Genomic DNA, 20959 nt, shown 5'->3' on the forward strand with positions numbered 1-20959 from the left:
CAAACACCGCGACGCGAGAATTTTATATATATATATATATATATATATATATATTATATATATATTATGCAAGCATATATATATATATATTATGCAAGTGATATACATCAACGGGCTTTTGAAGCCATGTCCTTTTTTATTCTAAAAACATGCAATTTTTATTTTTATTTTTTTTTATTTCAAGTAGGCGTTACTCAGCAACATCGCTGCTCAAGTTAGACTAACTTAATGTCTCCAAAAGAAACGTGAGTGCACCGACCGGTTCTTATTCTAATGTATGGCACAATTTATCTATGTTTTTATTATTATTATTATTATATTTTTTTCTTTATAATAATATACTTATATCTAGCTTAATCTTACATTATTTACATGCGTAAACGTTTTTTTAAAAATATATATTTTAATATTAGCTATATCACAGCCTACTCCTCCCAAGCAAAGCAATCTATTCGAATTTTATTTTGACATCTCGAAAATACTCTCAACGACGGCGGTGTCTTTATTATGAATCGCCATCTTGAGACTATGCTCGAGGATGTCTTTATTTGTAGCCTCCGTCGCCCTCCTGACGAAACGACAGATCGCGTCATCTCTGTCGTCGGTGTAGTAGACACAGGCCTTGGTGTGTCTACTCACCGCGTCTATCGCGTGCAAAACGCTGTCATGTATTCGCAGCCTCCCATTCCTCGTCTGGATGACGATGACACTCTCACTCGTCTGGCCCTGCGCCTCGTGGATAGTCAAGACACGCGACCCCTCCCCTTTCCCGTATCCTTGGTCCACCAACAGCTTCTTCTCTTCCAGCGTGAAGACCGGGTATAGGGTCCAGTCCTGTCTTGCAGAGATACGCGCGCCCGTGAAGCTTTCCACGTGCAGGGAACGGATTATTGGGCTTGAGCTATAAATATCATTGTAGACCTCGCTGATGGCGAAGGCGACATCCTTGGGGTTTCGATGCGTGTAAGACGACTCCCACGATATGCCTGTTATCAGGGTTGGTCTGCTGTACCGCATCTTGAACAGGTTTTGCCTGTCGATGTACGGCAGCTGGTTAATGTCTCCGATGAGGACCACCTTCTTGGCCCCTGATAATCGGGCTGCCATCACTATGGCCCCGAAGTGGTTCATAAGGGCTTCATCTACCGTAAGACGGCTGATTTTTGCGCCCCCTCGAAAGCCATTGACCAGTACGGAGGCCATAGTGCGCACCTTAGATTTGGCTCTAACGCAATAGCGGTGCGCCAGCTTCTGCTTAAGTTCTTTGGCAGCCTCGACTGTGGTCGTGATGACGACTTCCTCGTCCTCATCGAATTCCCCGACTATGCGAGTTGTCTTGCCACATCCTGGAACCCCATTTATCCATTCCAGTGATGGTAGCCCCCAGACCACGGAAGAGTCATCGGCGTCACGATCCCCCGTGATGGTTTGAGCCACCCGGAGTATCCGATCATCCAGCACCACCCGGTCCCCTGGTGGTGTATTAAAGATCTGAGGCTCTTGTTTCTGCCCCTCAGACTCGACCGCGCTCACGAAGCCTGCTGTGATGTTATATGCAGCCACATACCTCCCCGATATGTTTCCTTTGAGTACCTGTCGGGTATCGTTGTTGTAAATGGCTGCTTCGGCTTTTTCGAGTTCCACCTCCAGTAACTTTAGGTGGTTGTTCTGGTAGGTCTGCATGATCTTATTGCATGTGGCCAGATTCACCTCTCGGTTTGCCTTTGCTATGGCCAGGAACTCGGTAAGGGCACCGAACCTGATTTAGGTACAAGTGGGGCGGTTTTTTGCCTCGTTTTGGGAAGTTTGTCGATTGGATAAACTTCGCCATCGACATCAGACTCGCTTTCCGTGTGGCTTTTGTCAAATTGCTTAACTCAGCCTTTTGGGCCTCGACCTGTTTTTTGAATTTTATATATTAGATACTGTCATCCCGAGTAGAAATTTTTTCGTCTTCCTTAGAAGGACCGGACCAGGCATGCCTGATCAGGACTAGATAAGGCATGTAACGCAGATGATTTGTCTGGACCTGATCAGGATGAGATGAGATTTCCTGATCGGGTCTAGATCAGGAAATCTCATCTCATTCTGATCAGCCGGTTCGGTCCGGTCCTTTTAAAAAACACGAATGTATATTCTTGAAAAAATTGTTTAATAAAAAAAAGCGAAATGATATTATAAATATGTTACTTAACATAATTATTATGATATTTATTTCCGTTTATTTTTTCCAATGTATTATTTATTTATGTTTTTACTTTAAATATTAATTATTTTTATGTCATTAATTAATTATTATTATTAATTACATTTTATTTATTAACTTCTAATAATTAACTACTAATTAATTACTTCTTACTACTTACGACTGCTTCACTGTGTAGAAATGGACTCCCTGCTAGACTGTCTTGATAACTGTGTATATACTAAGTGCGCTTAAAAACATTAATAGCGCGATTGAGGCTCCGTTCGCGCAATTTCTTTCAGGCTATCCTGATCTGGACCGGACCGGGTCCTGATCCAGTATGCCTTACCATACTTGATTATACTTTACATCAGGCTACCCTGATTCTGACCGGATCGGGTCCTGATCCAGTATGCCTTACCATACTTGATTAGATTTTACATCAGGCTATCCTAGTCTGGACCAGACCTGGTCCTGGTAGAGCTTGCCGGATCTGGCATGCCTCATTCTATCCTGATACGGTCCAGATACATGATCTGGTTGAGCCTGACCTTTTTTTCAGTCGGGATAGTTACCTCGGCAATGAAATATATTTAATATTCGTATTACTAAGAATTACGATTTGTGTATTTGTTTATCTATAACATAATGTATAACGATTACACATTTTTTATTTATTCGTTCGTATTAAAATGGTGAAATAACACTAATCGTCACGTATGTAGAAACATTGTAGCCATATGCCATCACATGTGTATATGTAAAAGGGGTAGAAAAGCGGATCTCGTCTTGCAAGCAGCTCGAATACATCTCCATGCATTGCCGTATCCAAATTATCGCTGCACGATTGTTAAACATTATTACGTCGGGTGTTGTTTAATAGAAACAAAAATATCTGGCGGCGCGCCTCGTGTTTGATCTCGAGGTGTTCGTCCGTCGAACGCGATTAGCCTTCTCTCAACGTATAATCAAATGTGCCTCGAGCTACCTCTACCACGAAAAATATGACGACGACCGTTTGTACCTCCATTACCCTTTAAATACGATGAATCTGACGACAGTTTCAAATATAAACCGCAGTGTACCGTATTGTACGAGATGTGTCCATGTCGTTTCAATCAAAAGGCGGTCAGTTGAATAAAGCGGCCGACATCGGCTGACGAAGCCTCTCATTTGGCCTCCATTTGTCGGCCATTTCGGTGCACCGATCATAAATGGATCCCGCTCCAGGTCACGTTAACATCTCCAGAGAAAAATTTTGAAAAATCACACTCGGATGCGTGAAATTGTAAATGTTTCTTGTAATGTTTCATAGCACGTTCGCAAATTAAGAAAGAGACAGGTTGTGATACTCGCAGTTTTGTTAACTGTTAAAAAAATCACTAAGTAAGAAGTTACTGAAAACAGGTACTTTGAAAAATGTTGGAAGCAATCTGTGAGTAATTAGCATTAAAATGTGCCTATGTAAATCATATATTTATAATTGTATTAAACACTTACTCACTAAAGACATTAACGAAACGTTTATCTTATTAAAACGGCTTAACGCGGCAGATGACCGTCATTGCTCGACAATGCGCCATGAAACCTCCGTATGTCGAGCCCGAGGCGAGCTGTATATCAATTGTTTTGAAAGGGAATCCTTCAAAAATTACACACTGCGCACTCGAACCGTGCAAAAGCCCGTTCTAGTGGGTTAGTGATTTATTTATTTCACTTAAAAGGCATCGTAAACATGGACCTTAGCGGCGACCCGTCGCTGCGAGTACGAGACTGCAATTTATGCAACTAATTGCATTTAACAAGTTATGAAATTAGTTAGATCTTTATGTTGATCATATCAATATTATATTTATATAATTTGTTCGAACAAAATGAGATTTAAAGCCCGTTAATGACCGTGATCAAGAATTAAAATTTGTTATTGTTCACATGTAGAGTCAGTGAGCTGTAGAGATATTTAAATTACATTACGAGTAAAGTTTTATCAGTAACTATAATCCCCAGTCAAAGATAATAAAATTAGATTTTCGACTGATGACGAACGGTGTTTATAACGCTCGCGCAGACGTGCCGGCGCAGCTGGAGCGAGACAGAGAATATAGAGAAAAGGATGGAACAACTGATCAAGTATGGTTGAAATTAGTAGTTACTGACACATTTAAGTCTATTTTTATTTACGAATTAAATATAATATTACACACTGTTTTACACTAACAGAAATCTTTAAAACTTGTAATTAACAAACAAATTATTTTTTTAAATACATAACGTAAGTATATACTGCATTTTGCAATAATAACCAAGCATTAATTTAAATAGGGAATAGGTACATTGTCGTTATGATTGATGTATGAATATCTTATACGAAAATTGTTTTAACAACCGCCCATACGTCGTCAGACTAATGAAAAACGGATTAATACGACCGGCTTGCATTAACTTAAACGAGGCTTTAGATGGTTATTCCTTTTCAAATGAGCTTCTTGTGGAATTAACGCCTGTGTTTGACATGATGGATGAGATCTGAAAATTTGTTTGATTAGTTGCGGGTTCTGAGATTAGTCATTATTTTTTAGACTGTAATAGCCTTTTTGCTGTAATTAAATGATTTAATAGTGTCTACGATATATCAAAGTTAAAGCAATCAGGGAATATATCGTCATTATTTACGAAAGGATTAAGATGTTTTTGTATATTCAATTTAATGTAATATAATATATGATGACCGCTCTAGTGTAATGGCGCGTGTCGACGGTGCCTAAGCACTGAAGGTTGCGGATTTGATTCCCGCTCGGAGTGGATATTTGTGTTTACACAAATATTTATTGCCGGTCTGGTTAAGTTTGGTCGGAGAGCACGTTAAGCTGTCGGTCCAGTTGTTATCATATACACCTGATAACGATCGTTACTCATAGTAAGGATAATACCGCCAACCCACATTGGAGCAGCGTATTGGATTAAACACTGATGAAAGGGCCTATGCCCAGGAGTGGGATATTACATATAATTATATTTATATTAGATATGAATGTACCTACTGGATGTAAAAGCGATTTATTTATATACTTAAGTTGTAATTGTTTTTGTGTGTTATAATCATCGAAAATGATGTGATGTGATGCTGAACTATGGCAGACAAATCTGAGGATTTAAAAAAAAAAGTAAATAAAAAAGTCTTAAATTTTTTTGTTTCATAATGATGTTATAGTTTTAGTAGAATATAGGCTTAGATTTTTCAGATTTTTTTTAAATTTGTTTTTCAACAATATAACAAGTATAGTCTTAGGAATTGTTTTATATTATAATATATAATGTTATGTTGGTATTTAAATAAATAATTTTATTTTTCTACACAGCTTCTCTACCTCGCAAGCACATGGCGCCATCTACTAGGGAATAGGAGAGATACTTGCACAATATATCAATAATTCGTTACATTTTAAACGCATTCATTTATTCATTAATTTTACAACAATTACAAAAGAAAAAAACATTCGTTACATGATTTGATATAGCATAAATAATGTTATATTAATTAAATTTACTGTTATTGTAATGTAACATTTAAAATTAGGGACGTTTAAAGCATTAAAAAAATTCCATTCAAACCATTCACACGGCCGATAAAAGAAAATTTAATCAAAATCAATTTGCCACGTAGCCGCTATTCATACAGCGGAACCCCTTTTAGCCTTACTTGTCCCCTAACGCGACTTGACAATATGCTGAGTCGCGTCGCAGCGACTTCTCGCCTGCGACACCGTAATCGAGGGGGACGTCTCTGACGCGTTTGTCATCCTACCCTCCGATACAAACGACACAAACAAAATTCAACTTTCGTACCACTCAACAAGACCTAAATTACGATAACCGAAAATTTGCAAGCATCATAAATTTTATGGCACTTTAATACAGCCGTAACAACATAATAATAATAGGGTAAATGTTTTGGTAAGCCATAAATAAGTGGAATTATGTTCCGCTGCGGGAAGACAAATTCGACGACTATGACTTTTCGTGTTGCAAAAGTTTTACGAAAACGAGTAGGTACTTACTAAAATAATCATTTTCCTGTACGATATTGAAAGTTCCATTAACTACATCGGTTACAGGTTCAATTACCGCTCAGGGTGTATATTTGTAGTTGTACCTTATTTGTTTATTTCAAATATATTCCACATTACACGCAAATATCAGATATGCATATATCTTTATTAGGTAGGTGTAGGAACATAGATGGATAGAACGAAATTACTAATTACGTCAATTTTTTTCTACTTTAAGCAATTATTTATAGCAGTTAATAGTAGTTCATTTCATTAATAATTAAAATGACAATTCGACTGTTTTTGCACAAAATAATTTTTGCCACGCAAACAATTTGCATAGGCGCCATACATAGCTTTTTAATTAAAGTAAGCTTGCTATGTTAAGTTCTTTCTACACTGTTCCTAAAAAAAATATATTATTATTGATTTATTAAATAATTACTATACACACACATACAGAATGTTATATCAGCCGCAGTTATATCAGTTTCGTCTCTTCTACACGTGACATTGAACCAACCGTGGTTCACTGGAACAAATAAAAATCTTACAACCAATCAATCAATTACTTAATCAATCACTAATTATTCAATTTTATAATGATTCGGTATTATTGATGGTTCAGCTAAGTACCTATCTAACCAAATTTAGTTTATGGGTTGGGGAATAAAAACTAATAAAAATATTCATTTATACTATTTATATTTGATTGACGATATATTTTGAAATTAATTAATAAAAGCATATACCTATCAGTAATTATTGTAAGTGTGAACACATCCGCGATGGAATGACAAAAACAATGCATTCGTTTACTCGCAAGGCTAATAGGTTATTAGCTCGAACTACGCCCGACTCTACACGCGAACCATTTCAGATAAGAAACTCGGCGGACAGGCTATTTACATTGCACTCGTACATTGTAACTTCAAACTGATTGGTCACGTGATCTGAAAGAAAGACTATCTATTAAAATATTTTTTATTTTATTTAACGATAAATTGCCTCTACAAATTGGTCACACTGTATCCCCGAGCGTCATCGTTACACTGTACACCGGCATCCTCCCGTTTAGGACCATATGTCGTATGGATGCATACCAAAGCCGAAATTATACGTGAAAATAAAACTGCTTCTAATTGATCAATGACTAAAGACAAAATCATATCATAATATATCTATATATTAATACGTGAAGCAAAAATTTATTTTTCGTACGAAATTTATTTATGAATAGAAGTTGTAATAAGTACAACAAGATGTTTCTGGACTGTGATATATTTAATCTTTCATTGACCAAATTTAATTCTCATATTAAAAATATTTTGTCTAAGGTGATCGTACTGAAATTATAATAATAATTATTACTATCACTCTTTTAAGAATTTTAATTTTAATTTTAAATTTTAGTTAACATTCTTATTGATCGATACATATGTTTCATTTAATTATTAATATATTTTTAATGTAATCTGTAAATTAAATAGTTTCACACTCTCTAATCTCATTGACTTGTGTAAGTTTGGTTGGTTTTAAGGCGCATCTACGCCACGTACCTACTTATTATGTATTATTAGTCATTGGAAACTGTTCTGGTGATGATTTTCCAAATGTGTGCTTTTTTTATAAAATTTATTATATACTGTTTGTTTCCATTAAAAATTAAATGAATAAAATAAATAAAAACTTTGTACCCCTTTTTACGAAAATTGCGCGGACGGAGGCGTATGAAATTTCGCATACTTAAAGTTTATCTAGAGAAGGAGTGCAGAATGCTAATATTTTTTTTTTAAATATGCAATAAAAACATTTAATCAGTAAAATAAACATTACACACACTACCATATTTTTACACACACACGCACATATACTCTTTTGTTTATTATTATAAATATATATAGTCTTTGTTATAGGTCAAATTTCGACCACTAAGCGACCACTAGTTATCAGTAAATTGTTAATAATAGACAAGAGTCTACGAGTATACTATGATTGTCAACCAAAGTGCATCGTATACGTAAAAAATAATAATGTCTAATCATCGTATACGTAAAAAATAATAATGTCTCTGTGAACAGTTTAGGTAACTCACTTTTCCATATAGTAATTGTAATGCAATAGAAATGATTCGTAAAAATATAGTATATATATATATATATATATATATATATATATAGTATATACCATTTTAGCACATAAAAAAATGTTCTTAATGTTAGCCAACGTTAATATGTAAGCAACTCTCCAAAGCACATACATAAATCCAACAAAATACAAGCAATAAATATATCCGGCCGGCGAGTAAGTGTGAAGCGATGTTAGAGGCTATATGGCGCAAACGTGCGATATTTATTTAAGTGCTAAAGAGCCGAGAGCGAACACACACTCCACGGAAATGGGCCATGACTGATGTGCTACAATCGCCCCTAATGCAATCTAAGCACAGCGCTTAGATGGTTACTGCCTCTTACAGTATCTCGTAAAATATCATATTGTAAATTATAGCTCACACAGTTTTTATAATTATGTGAGAGAAGATGAAAACTATGTTATAAAGGTATACTTAAAGTTATTTTATTTAATTTATTTTACATTTTTATTTATCCAATGTGAATCAGACCTCTAAGAAAGCTACTAGCTTTAAACAAAATATAACAACGCGATTAACAAGCAATATTAAGAATTAACATTTTTTTTAAATTAAATTTCAACATATTTCGATAGAATTTTTCGGACTTTCCACTAGAACAATCCCCTTAACTCTATGATTTGTGTAATAAAATAAACCGAGTGAGCCAATATTTGCTGGTTACGGGTAAGATTTCCACTCAAGTAAGGGAAATGGTGTGTGACCCTCGGCGTCGTTACAGAGTTAAAAGCTCTCCAGAAAAGAAATATTAGAAACAATATATTTTACGTAACTGCAAAAAAGTATTAAGTATGTATACTGGTAAAACAACCAAACTTTTTGTACATATTATTTATGTACATAATTATAATCGTAACACTATAGAAATAATATGCAGAAATCGAATTTCTCTCTCTCTTTTGTCGGTCCCTCATGTCTGAGGATCGTGGTCAGCATCAGGGTTGCATCTGGAGCGGATAATTTGCCTCCACCGGTCTCTGTCCATGGCGTCTCTTACGACCGTGTAAAATTAGTGGCAAATGAGCTTTTGACTTAGTCTGCCCATCTCTTTGGTGAACGACAGCGCGATCTTTTGCCCTCCGTGTTGCCAACCACAATCAGTCTCTTTTTTTCATCGCCTCTACGTATCGTGTGGTCGAAGTACGACAAAATGCGTTGTTGGCATATGGTGGACAATCTGGTTTTTATGTGGTCGGAGAAATCGAATAATACATATAAAAACAAATTTTTTATATTTTTATACAACTAGGGAGCAATTACCGTAGTCTATAGATGCCTACAATATCAGAAGCATTACAAGCGCGTTGCTGACCTTCCCCCCAATCCCTTCTAGGAGGGATCACCTCTGGTCACCTTCTAACCACAGGAATATTATATTTCTCGAAAGCAAAAATTTATTTAGCTGTATCTTTTATAAGGTCGAAGTACTTCCACAGACTGATCTATTTTATGAGCACGATATTTCCTGCTATACCCGCTGCAACTGATATTGCATTTGAATTGCTCGTTGTTGAGGTGATTTAACTAAGCTAGGGATGTTTGCTGACTTAGACTTATAAAAAAAGGTGTGTGTGTCGCCTCTGACGCACAACTGCAGTTTACTCCTTCAGATCGACTGTCTGAAAGGCACAAAAAAGGCTTCCTAGTCTAAGAAAAAGATTAATAATATATCAAAGTAAAATAATTTAAAAATAGTAGTGCATAAACTAAAGATTTAAAATTTTTGAATTAATAATATATAAATTACATTAAACTAAAAAAAAAAACCTTAAGTATATATATACATAATATAATAACTAAAAAATATTATTAAAAGGAGTCCCTTTAGGCAAGGTTCCGAAGATACTGGCAGCGTTCCCCCTTTGAATAGCTAGACTAATTCTTTGTCCGAAGTAGCTGCCAGCTCTTCGGTCTCCTGTGACGTCGACTAACGTTTTTGCTATTTCCTTAAATAGTGTTATAGCACTAGGACCCCACGGACCAAGGGTCTCGACACCGAATGGGACAAAATCATAATCGGAGCCAAGACCCCTGTATTTGTCTGCTTTTGTTTTTTCAGCCGCTTCACAAGCCGCACCAGCTCTGTTGTTTGTTCCATGTAGATGGGAAGGAGCTAGCGTGTCTTTAGCGTGTTTTTTTAGACTTGGCACGTTGACGGTGGCAAGGGACCGGCGTATGATATCGTTAAGTGCGGCATGTCTCGAGAAGCGGCCTGCACTTTTTAGGCATGACAGACCGTGATGTCCTAGCTTATCGACATCACTGCCACAGGGACATTTATGAGGAGCGCAGACCGGAACCCCAAGCCGTAGACAGGTTGCGATTCGGAGCGTGTCAGGCTCAAGAAATGTTCCTGTATTTGTTGAAGGGTACGCGTGAAGCCAGTAGCCGGCCTCTTATATCAAATGTAAATAAACGAATCAAATAACGCTAACACAACGCTACCCTAACCCTATAGTAGGCATTACGAGAAACGTAACGAGGTCATTCGTTCAGTAAATTTTACTCCTCGTATTTTTTTCATACCGGGGGCCTTATATGAAAATCGATTCTTAAGGAGTTAAACTCCAAAAAACTTCTTTCTTCAATGCTGTACCGGTAGGTAAGTAAACACGGTATTTAAGGCTATAGAACAAAAAAAATGTATAACTAGTACCTAGATATTCAACTCGCAAAAAGTAAGACTGCATTATTAATATGTAATAATTCAGTTAAATATTTTAATACTCACTTCATTAACTTAAATATATTCAATCATACAAATTGAATATTTTTTATTGATATCTGAAGAGCCATCAAGCCCCTTCCAGCTGGCAATAGGAAGTGAGATAAAGCTTTTAAAATGGTGATTTAACAGGGAGTTTCTTTTTTTTTATTTAAAACTATCGTTCAAAGTGTAAAAAATGTACAAGTATTTTGTATCTGTGTTACACTTTAACTTCTCCTATTATATTATGAAACTAAACTGATTGTAACCAACACTGGACTTAAAAGTATTCAATGGTGGTGTTTCATTAAGTTAAAAGTTACTTAAACTATAATCATTTTTGATGATATCTGCTGCAGCACAGCAGCCCTGCAGAACTGCAGCACCACAGCCCTGCAGATCTGCAGCACAGCATCACTGCAGCACATCAGCACAGAAACCCAGCAGGCAAAATAGCCTATGTTACTCGTCATCAGATCAGTATTTGTGAAGATTACTCCCTACAAACAAACAAAGTTAGAAACTTTGCCTCTTTATAATATTAATATAGATATCATCATCATCATCATCATTGGCCTTAGTCCGTCTATTGCAGACGATTTAGACAGTGTCAGCCAGACACTGTGTCGACTAGGACACTCTTCAGGAAAACGCAGAGTTTCCAAAGCTCTGCGCTACTCTCTCGACCTCACTGGCTAGGCCCACAGGAACGACGAGTCTATACGTGTGGAGCCAGTTCGACTGCAGGAGTCTTTCGCATTTTAGAGCTATGCCACGAATGCTTGACAGAGACACCTTTCCGGGTTTCAAATGAAGTTTTCCTTCTCCAGGACCCTGATGATTTTGAGCCAGACTTATCCCTCGGTTGCCTTTTACGACCCCCACGGGAAGAAAGGGGGTGGTGCTAGTCTATTCGGCCGACACCACACGGCATAGTATAGATATAAGTACATAGAAATAAAACATATATATATATATATATGTATATATATAACATATATAAATACATATATTACACCCAGACTCAGGCAGGAATCGAACCCACAACCCGCGGAACAGAAAGCAGGACTACACTACAAACTGCGCCAACGGGCTAGTCATTTTAATAATGGATATGTACTTTTTATTTTTATTATTACTTTATAGTTTTTGTACCTACTTGAAAAACTTATAGTAATGGAATGGATAACTTTTTACTTTGAAAAGTTTTTCTTGTTTTTTTTTATTTCGTCCTTACTAAGAAAACTGTTATTTCAAAATATCATGAAATGCCCGCTTATAGCTTTCCAAATAAAACATAATACTTATAATGTAATTTCATAAAGCCCAAATACTAATAATCGAATCCGAATACTTGCTTGAACCGAATTAGTTGCTCGACGAGTTACCAAATTGTATGCCTATTTGTCCGACTACCTACTGGGCTCAATACAAAAATTGTATGTTATCATTTTCCATGTCCTATTTATATTAATTTTTTACTACTTTACTACTATTGTATAACACTTGGTGTGTTACGGCGGCTGGGGGTCGACTTTGGACTAGTTATGAACTACTTGAAGGGTTGAATAAATAAAACCACGACAGTATTCTGATCTACGTATCGACCACCGACACCGACTTCCGATAGCTCGATCGTTCGTTTATTTCAATTACTAATCTTACATACTATAACCACGTAAATAAAGTTTTAGCGCGATCTATTTTGATCCGCACGCCATCTGTCGAGCGCTGGACTAATTAAACATACAACGATATTTAAATATAAACAATATTGGTAAACATTCTAAACATAGCGCCCACCAAGGACATTTAGTGACAGAATGTCCTTCTTAAGTTACTGTAAAATCATGATTTATGACAACTATGAATTCGACTAGATGATGTACATTTTTTTTTTAATACTTGCTACATAAACTATAAATGAGTTTAACCTTTTAATTTTAAAACATTGTAAAGTTCATTTATATAAAATTAAGATATAAAATTAACAATTGTAAAAATTATAAATACATAATTTTTTTTTTAAAGTTTAACACAATAAAAAATACTTAAAATATACATATATTTCATTGATCTGCGATTGGTAAAATACATAATTTATTGGTTGGCCTTTTAATAATTGAGGATTTGGTTCGTAATGTAACTACACGCGTGACTTTATCATCACCGGGATGCTTTTCCAAAATACGACCCATTAACCATCGACTAGGGGGCAAATTGTCTTCCTTTATGAGAACTATGTCTCCGACCTTCGGTTCTTGAGTTTTAGAAGACCATTTGTATCGATGCATCAAGTTGCTTAAATATTCTTGAGACCAGCGTCTCCAAAATGATTGCAGCATCCGTTGAACAAATTGCCAACGTGTTAGAGAATATACATTTGAACTTTCATAATCCTTATATTCGGGAATTGATATTAATGGTTCTCCTATTAAAAAATGTCCCGGTGTCAATGGTATCGGTTCGTCAGGATCATTCAGGTTAATCACACTAATCGGTCGCGAATTTAGACACGCTTCAACTTGGTTAAGAAAAGTTGTTAGCTCCTCATAGGTGAGTGTTGCATCACCGATGACCCTTTTTAGGTGAAATTTGGTAGATTTCACCCCTGCCTCCCACAGACCCCCAAAATTAGGTGCATGAGAAGGAATGAAATGCCATTCTGTATTATTAGCCTCTAAATGTTTTGCTATAGAAGCCTGGCAATGAGTTAATTGTTGCAATTCTCTAGCAGCACCTACAAAATTGGTGCCGTTATCGCTATATAATTTAGCACAATGACCCCGTCTAGCCACAAATCGTCGAAATGCTGCTAGAAATGCTTGTGTGCTCATATCGCTAACTACTTCGAGATGCAAAGCGCGAGTAGACATACAAACAAACAAACATATATAGCCCTTATACGAATGGTGACCACGCCCTTTCGTCATCCTAACATTTATAGGGCCCGCATAATCAACCCCACTATGCAAGAATGGCCTCGCAGGTGTGCATCTGACAGACGGTAGGTCGCCCATCAATTGAGCCTTGGTACTGGCTCTTTGTTTGGCACATGTTACACATTTTCGAACGTGTTGCTTCACTGAATTCCTAACTCCAAGGATCCAATAGGCTGTTCTTAAATAGTTCAGCATCAGCTGAGGACCTCCATGAAGGGTTTTAGTATGTGCGTCCGCTATTATAAGGTGAGTAAAATGAGCATTGTTTGGTAACACTATTGGGTGCTTCATTTCCTCATTTAAAGAAGACTTTTCTAACCTCCCTTGAATCCTAATCAAACCTTTATCATCCAAATAAGGGCAGAGCGACTTTAATTTACTTGATTTTAGTTGTAAAAATCCTTTTTCCTGTAATTGCGTGTATTCTTCTGTAAATATACTTTCTTGAGTTTTTCTAATACAGCATTCTAATGCCTGGTCTATTTCCTTTTTCTGTAAATACTCTGTTTTAATAGATCGTTTATTCAAGAAACGACGACAATATGCTATTACTCTAAGAAGTTTAGATAAAGATGAAAATCTTGTAAATATGTCACAATCGTTAGTTGATGTTACTGCAACGTGAACTTTAACTGTTTGTTCTAATTCTGTTTTAAATTCTTCTGATCCTTTACTTTTTATATTTAATTTTGCCCTTAGAAATGTCGGTCCAGAAAACCAAAGTGTATCCCCAAGAAGTAAGCTGGGTAAAACTCCTCGTGAAGCACCGTCTGCTGGGTTTTCTGTGGTTGACACATGAAACCACTGAGTTGGTTGCATGGATGACAATATTTCTGACGTGCGATTTGCCACGAATGTCTTCCATCTGCTTGGGTGACTGTTAAGCCAAGCCAAAACAATAGTGGAATCCGTCCAAGCGTAAATATTATTGGATGAGACCTTCAATACTTCTGCGGTTTCTATCAACAACTTTGAAAGAAGAACTGCCCCACACAATTCTAAGCGAGGAATACTGATCTGCTTGATAGGAGCAACTCTAGTTTTCGCCACCAACAAAGCAACCTTGATCTTACCTGTGACATCAATCATTCGCAAGTATACTACCGCTGAATAGGCAGCCTTGGAAGCGTCACAGAACCCGTGAAGCTCAAGATCATCGTTTGGGTTAGTGCCAAGCCATCGTGGTAGCATAACCTTGGTAAGAAGAGATAGTTCCTGACGGTAAGTATGCCATTCTTGTACCAGATCCGTGCTTAATTGTTCATCCCAACCGATTCCTGCAAGCCATAATTTTTGAATAAATATTTTTGCTAACACGATGCTTGGAGCCAACCATCCCAGAGGATCAAATAATCTTGCTATGTCTGAAATTACAGCTCTTTTTGTTACAGGTGTATTTGTTAGCTGCGGGAGATTCACCGTGTACTGGAATGTGTCTTTACTACGGTTCCAAGTAAGTCCTAAAATCTTAATAATGTTATCTATTTTTATATCTACATCCTTATCTTCTATAACCCTTTCCTTGTCATTGCCTAATTGTCCTGGTTTTGCTTTAGTTTCTATTTTATTTGCTGTTTCCGCTTTCCTTAGACCTTTTTCAATTCGTACTGAACTTATCCTTTTTAATAGCTCCTGATCATTACTATTCCACTTTTGTAATAACATTCCACCTTTTCCTAATAATTCTGTCATTTCTTTATATATTTCTAAACCCTCCTCAATACTATAGCATCCTGTCATCAAATCATCCATATAGAAACTATTTAAAACCCTATCAGCAGCGTTTGAGTATTTTTCACCTTCATCATACACGATCTGGTGCAGAGTTCTAACTGCCTGGTATGGTGCTGAAGCCGTACCAAATGTGACCGTTAGCAACTCGTAATCCTTAATTTCTTCTTTAGGGTCGTTTCGCCATAGTATTCTTTGGTACATAGTGTCTTTTTCAGCTATCCTTATCTGGCGATACATTTTAACAATATCAGCCACGAGACCAATAGGATAAACTCTCCATTTCATCACTGTGTATCTCAAATCAGCCTGCAACGTTGGACCAGCTATCAAGGTATCATTTAACGAAACACCTTTACCGTATTTTTCAGAGGCATTAAATACTACTCGAACTTTGGTTGTGGTTTTGTCGTTTCGAATAACAGCGTGATGAGGTAAGTAAACCGCCACTTTCTTTTTGTTGTCACCCTCTTTTACAAGTCTCATATGATCTAACTGTAAGTATTCATTTATTACATCTGTATATTGTTGTTTTAATTTTTTGTTCTTTTGTAATCTTTTTTCTAATGACTTAAATTTCATTTCAGCTATAGCACGTGTATTTTCGAATTGAGGATCTTCGATACGGAACGGCAATCTTACTACGTACCTTCCATCTTCTTGCCTCGAGGTAGTAGTTTTATAGAATTCTTCACATTTTTGTTCATCTGGAGTAAGCATCTTTTTATTATTGATTTTTTCTTCGATTTCCCAAAATCGCTTAAGAATCTCATCTTCTTTCATTTGGGCATGCATTACGGCTATATTAGAATGGGTCCTACATGAACTATCGTTTGATCTGTTTATAGCACCTGATAATATCCATCCTATGCTGGTGTTTTGAGCAATTACACCATTATCTGGACTTCTCATTATGCCTTCTTTTAATATGCAACTGTAGGCATCTGCACCTAATAAAATATCAATTTTATTACATTGGTTGAACTGAGGATCGGCTAAATCGTAATTATTCATGTCGATCCACTCAAAAACATTATTATTTATGCTCTGTTCAGGTAAGTATGATGTGATTTTACTAAGCACATAAGCTGTTACTTGTAATTTGAACTCTGGATCTATACGCGACTGAATATTTAAATGTACCATATACTTAGAAATGGTTGACCTATTACCTAATCCTGATACTATTCCTTTAACAGGAATTTTAGTAAGTCTTAGGTATTGTACTGTGGACTCTGTTATCAAACACGCTTGAGAACCTTGATCGAGCAAGGCTCTAACTAGTTTGTAATCACCCCCCTTGGACTCGGCTTTTACAAGCGCTGTGGCTAATAAAACCTGTCGAGGCGTGAGTACTTTATCTGTAGATAAGCACGAAACTACATGATTAGTACTAGTTGATGAGCTAGCATTAATAGTAGTCAAATTTGCTTTAGTATCTTGATTTTGAGTAACAATGTCACCGCTTGGATGCAGTAACGAATGGTGACGTTTTTGACAAACTTTACATTTTGTCTGTTTTCGGCAGTTGTACACATTATGGTTACTACCTAGACAGTTAAAACACATATTATTTTTTACAACGAAATCACGTCTAAATTCAACTGTTTGTTTCGCAAATTTCTTGCAGAAACAAAGTTTGTGTGACTCGGTGCAATATTCGCAACGTATCCCTCCGGCACTAACCGCTACCATTGCTTTAGACGAATGTGGACCGGCGGCATGATGAACTTTTTTTGGTTCTATACATTCAAGAGCGCGAAAACGATTCTCTAAAAAGTTGGCAAACTGCTCATAAGTAGGCAATTCATTAGAGTCGTAATTATTTGTACTTAATTCCCACTGTTTACGTGTTTCAGGATCGAGTTTAAAAGCGATTATGTGGATGATGATAATGTCCCATGTAGATACATCAACCTTTAAATTTGTGAGCGCATTCAAACAATCATTAGTTGTGTCGAGCAACTCCTTTATACCTGTAGCTGACTCGACTGAAATACGTTTCTGACCAAACAATCTTTTTAATATACAATTCGAAAGATATTTTTTATTACTGTATCGTTTTTCTAACTGCAACCAACATTGAGAGTAGTTTAAATCAGAAATTTCTTTATGCCTTACAAATTGTTCAGCTTCACCCGTTAAGTGTAATTTTAAATAATGCATCTTTTCAACATTGTCTAAATATTCATTTTTATCTATTAGCGACACAAATAAATCACGAAATGTCGTCCATTCACTGTATTTACCACTAAAAGTAGGAATGGCTATTCTAGGTAACTTAACTGAACTTGATTTTAAATTAGATTTTTCATTAGTTTTATGCTCATTTGTTGATTTACATTTATTTAACATTGATTTTATTAAACATTTATAAGTAATATATGTGTCCTCAGCACTATCATAAATATCAACGAAAGGTTTAACCTCTTGAGCCTTGTAATTTTCGTGAAGTTTTGTATTATTTTCTTTAAACAAAGCCCAATCATTTTCTAATAACTCAAGTCTAGTTTCCATATACTCTACAGTTAGCCTATCCTTAGGACTCTTTTTAAAGTTAATTAAACCTTTTTGGATAACATTTTGGATGTCTTTCAAAACATTGACTAATCCCTCCATTGTTACGATATTTATTATATATTTAATTTACTAAAACAATTATAAATATTCCCTAAAAATGTTTACAATAAATGTAAACTTGATGAAATGAAGTAGTAAAAATAACAAACAAAATAAACTTAAAATCACAACAACAAAATAAAACTAAAATAATGAGGGTAGAAATACATATGTCTAAAAATTACCGAAAATTTTACAAGTGTTTAAATAATAAAGTTACTCGGCAAAAAATCGGGCATAGGTTCCCCGTTCCCTCGTTTTTTCTAAAATAATTCTAAGTCTAACATGCAAACAATCTTACAACTAAATTAATAACTAACTTTAAACTACTAAGTCCTTGATCTCTTCATAAAAGTTTATAAAATTTACTAAGTCCAAATTTCTTTAAATATTTTCTAAGTTAAAATCTTGATGTATTTAATGTTCAAAATTACTTGATTTTAATACACTGCACTATTTGATAGGAATATTAAATGTACTTACAATTGCACTTCACTGACTCACTGCGATGTTGGTTGATCTGTCACTATACAAATGACTGGTGGTGCCCACTATTGAGGCTCGTTGAAAGCTTGGACTGGACGTTTCTATCCTCCGGAAGATGGCGCGTCGGTTGTACTGTCTTCTCCTGGAAACTGGATTTTGCACGTACTCTCGTGCAGCGATCCACTGCGAGTACGTGGGGGTGTAACCAACAACGGGTTACTAATCAAAAATCCAGGAACAGATCCGTCCGGCTCGATGAACCAAATGTATATAACTTGGTGTGTTACGGCGGCTGGGGGTCGACTTTGGACTAGTTATGAACTACTTGAAGGGTTGAATAAATAAAACCACGACAGTATTCTGATCTACGTATCGACCACCGACACCGACTTCCGATAGCTCGATCGTTCGTTTATTTCAATTACTAATCTTACATACTATAACCACGTAAATAAAGTTTTAGCGCGATCTATTTTGATCCGCACGCCATCTGTCGAGCGCTGGACTAATTAAACATACAACGATATTTAAATATAAACAATATTGGTAAACATTCTAAACAACTATATATATATATATATATATATATATATATATATATATATATTTTTGCATTTATGTATGTTTCCTAATATAAAAATAGACTATCAAAGTTAGTTTCTGATATCGGTGGATAGCTTTCTGTATTGTAATAAACAATTCCGATTATCTGCCGCTATCTTTGGTTTCTGCCTAGGTAGGGAAATAGCCAAGAACGTCTGTGGCTACATATAGTTTAAATAAAAAATAGAAGGCACAATCAGTAAGTTTAGTCACTTGATTCAGCCAATCACGTTTCAAAAAATTTGAATTAGAAATCCTAAATTAAAGCTACGTCAAACTGCTCATTTATGCGATCTAACAAGTTAAGGGTAATTTCATTAACGCGAAGTTAATAAACTAAAACAACACAAGTTAAGAAAATTAATGGCTAACGTCGTCTAGATGTTACGTGTGTTACCTATTTCTAACGAAAATCATTTTCAACTTCAAAGGAACCGAAATGTAATAACGTACCATTACGCGAGCTTAATTTTAATCAAATAGCAGTGAAGTCGTATAAAAAGTTAAAGAACTTACGCGCTCCGCACTTTTTAAATCATTATTTTCTGTAATAAAACTTAGATAATAAATAAGAGTCTATGCAAGGTATCCCTACATATACATTTTAATACTTTCTTTTGAATATCATAAATATATTTAAAAATGCAATTGTCATTACCGAAGTTTTTATTTTAACTTCTGTCACGTTTTACGTGACTCTTTACCGCTGAAATATCAAGTACCTACTAATTTTTTCATTGTTTAAAAATACTTTGAGATTGAAAACTTATTCGTATATAGTTATGAAGCGAAGTGTGGGAGACAAAGCGTTAATGCTTCATGAAAACGTGAAAAGAGTATTTTGCTTAACAGTGGGGCGTTTTCATACACTGCAAAAGAGCCATATATACAAGACTTTATTTCTACGTTAAAAAATATAAATATAGCGATAATAAATCAGTCAGCCGTGTTTAAACGAATTTGTATTATAAATAACTATCAATCTTATGAACATTTGTATTTTTTTTTTCAAATTTAAAGAAGTACCTAATCTGTAAAGCCAAGGTTTTTCCTACTTCATAATTAACGAGAAGTAATAATCTATAGCAAAAAATTAATACTAATTTACTAAATAAAATTCGTTTAAATTTAAAATAACTCCTACATTTACTCCTTGTTACAAAAGTTAGAAATAAAAATAACTTAACAAGCATAATTCTGGATTAAAGATCACAGATCGTCAAACATATAACAAGTGTCTAACACGTTATCTGCTTTCATATAAAGACATTTTTAATCGTCTGGGAACTCTTTACGAGTCTGACAAGACTAATTTACTCATTAATATTATAAATGGAGTTGCTAGCTTAGACACTAAGGAATGAAACGCATGTACGACATTTGATGAATTGAAAAATTTTTCATTTTAAATGTATCTTTATTAAAGAAGACTCAATTATGTTATGTAGTGTATATACCTAATATACAGTACTTTTAAATATCTAA

The 20959-nt window shown here is 35.5% G+C and overlaps 1 protein-coding gene across 1 annotated transcript; it reads right to left on the minus strand.

Moving 5' to 3' along the window:
• Positions 1-13162: 13162 nt before the first annotated feature.
• On the minus strand, positions 13163-18385 carry LOC123654111. The gene is made up of 2 exons (XM_045590075.1): positions 18194-18385; positions 13163-18091 (listed from the first exon to the last, which is right to left on the minus strand). The coding sequence occupies exons 1-2, from the start codon at positions 18383-18385 to the stop codon at positions 13163-13165; spliced, it is 5121 nt and encodes a 1706-aa protein (XP_045446031.1).
• Between the last annotated feature and the right edge of the window lie 2574 nt (positions 18386-20959).

Source organism: Melitaea cinxia, chromosome 1, assembly GCF_905220565.1.
Source record: "Melitaea cinxia chromosome 1, ilMelCinx1.1, whole genome shotgun sequence".
NCBI lineage: Eukaryota > Metazoa > Arthropoda > Insecta > Lepidoptera > Nymphalidae > Melitaea > Melitaea cinxia.

What these genes read in the sequence shown, in the direction of transcription:
- LOC123654111 (XM_045590075.1), bottom strand. Translation starts at nt 18,385, where the DNA reads ATGGAGGGATTAGTCAATGTTTTGAAAGACATCCAAAATGTTATCCAA. An exon ending in AAAATTACAAGGCTCAAGAG is followed by an intron (nt 18,092 to 18,193) that starts GTTAAACCTTTC and finishes TCAACAAATGAG; the next exon opens with CATAAAACTAATGAAAAATC.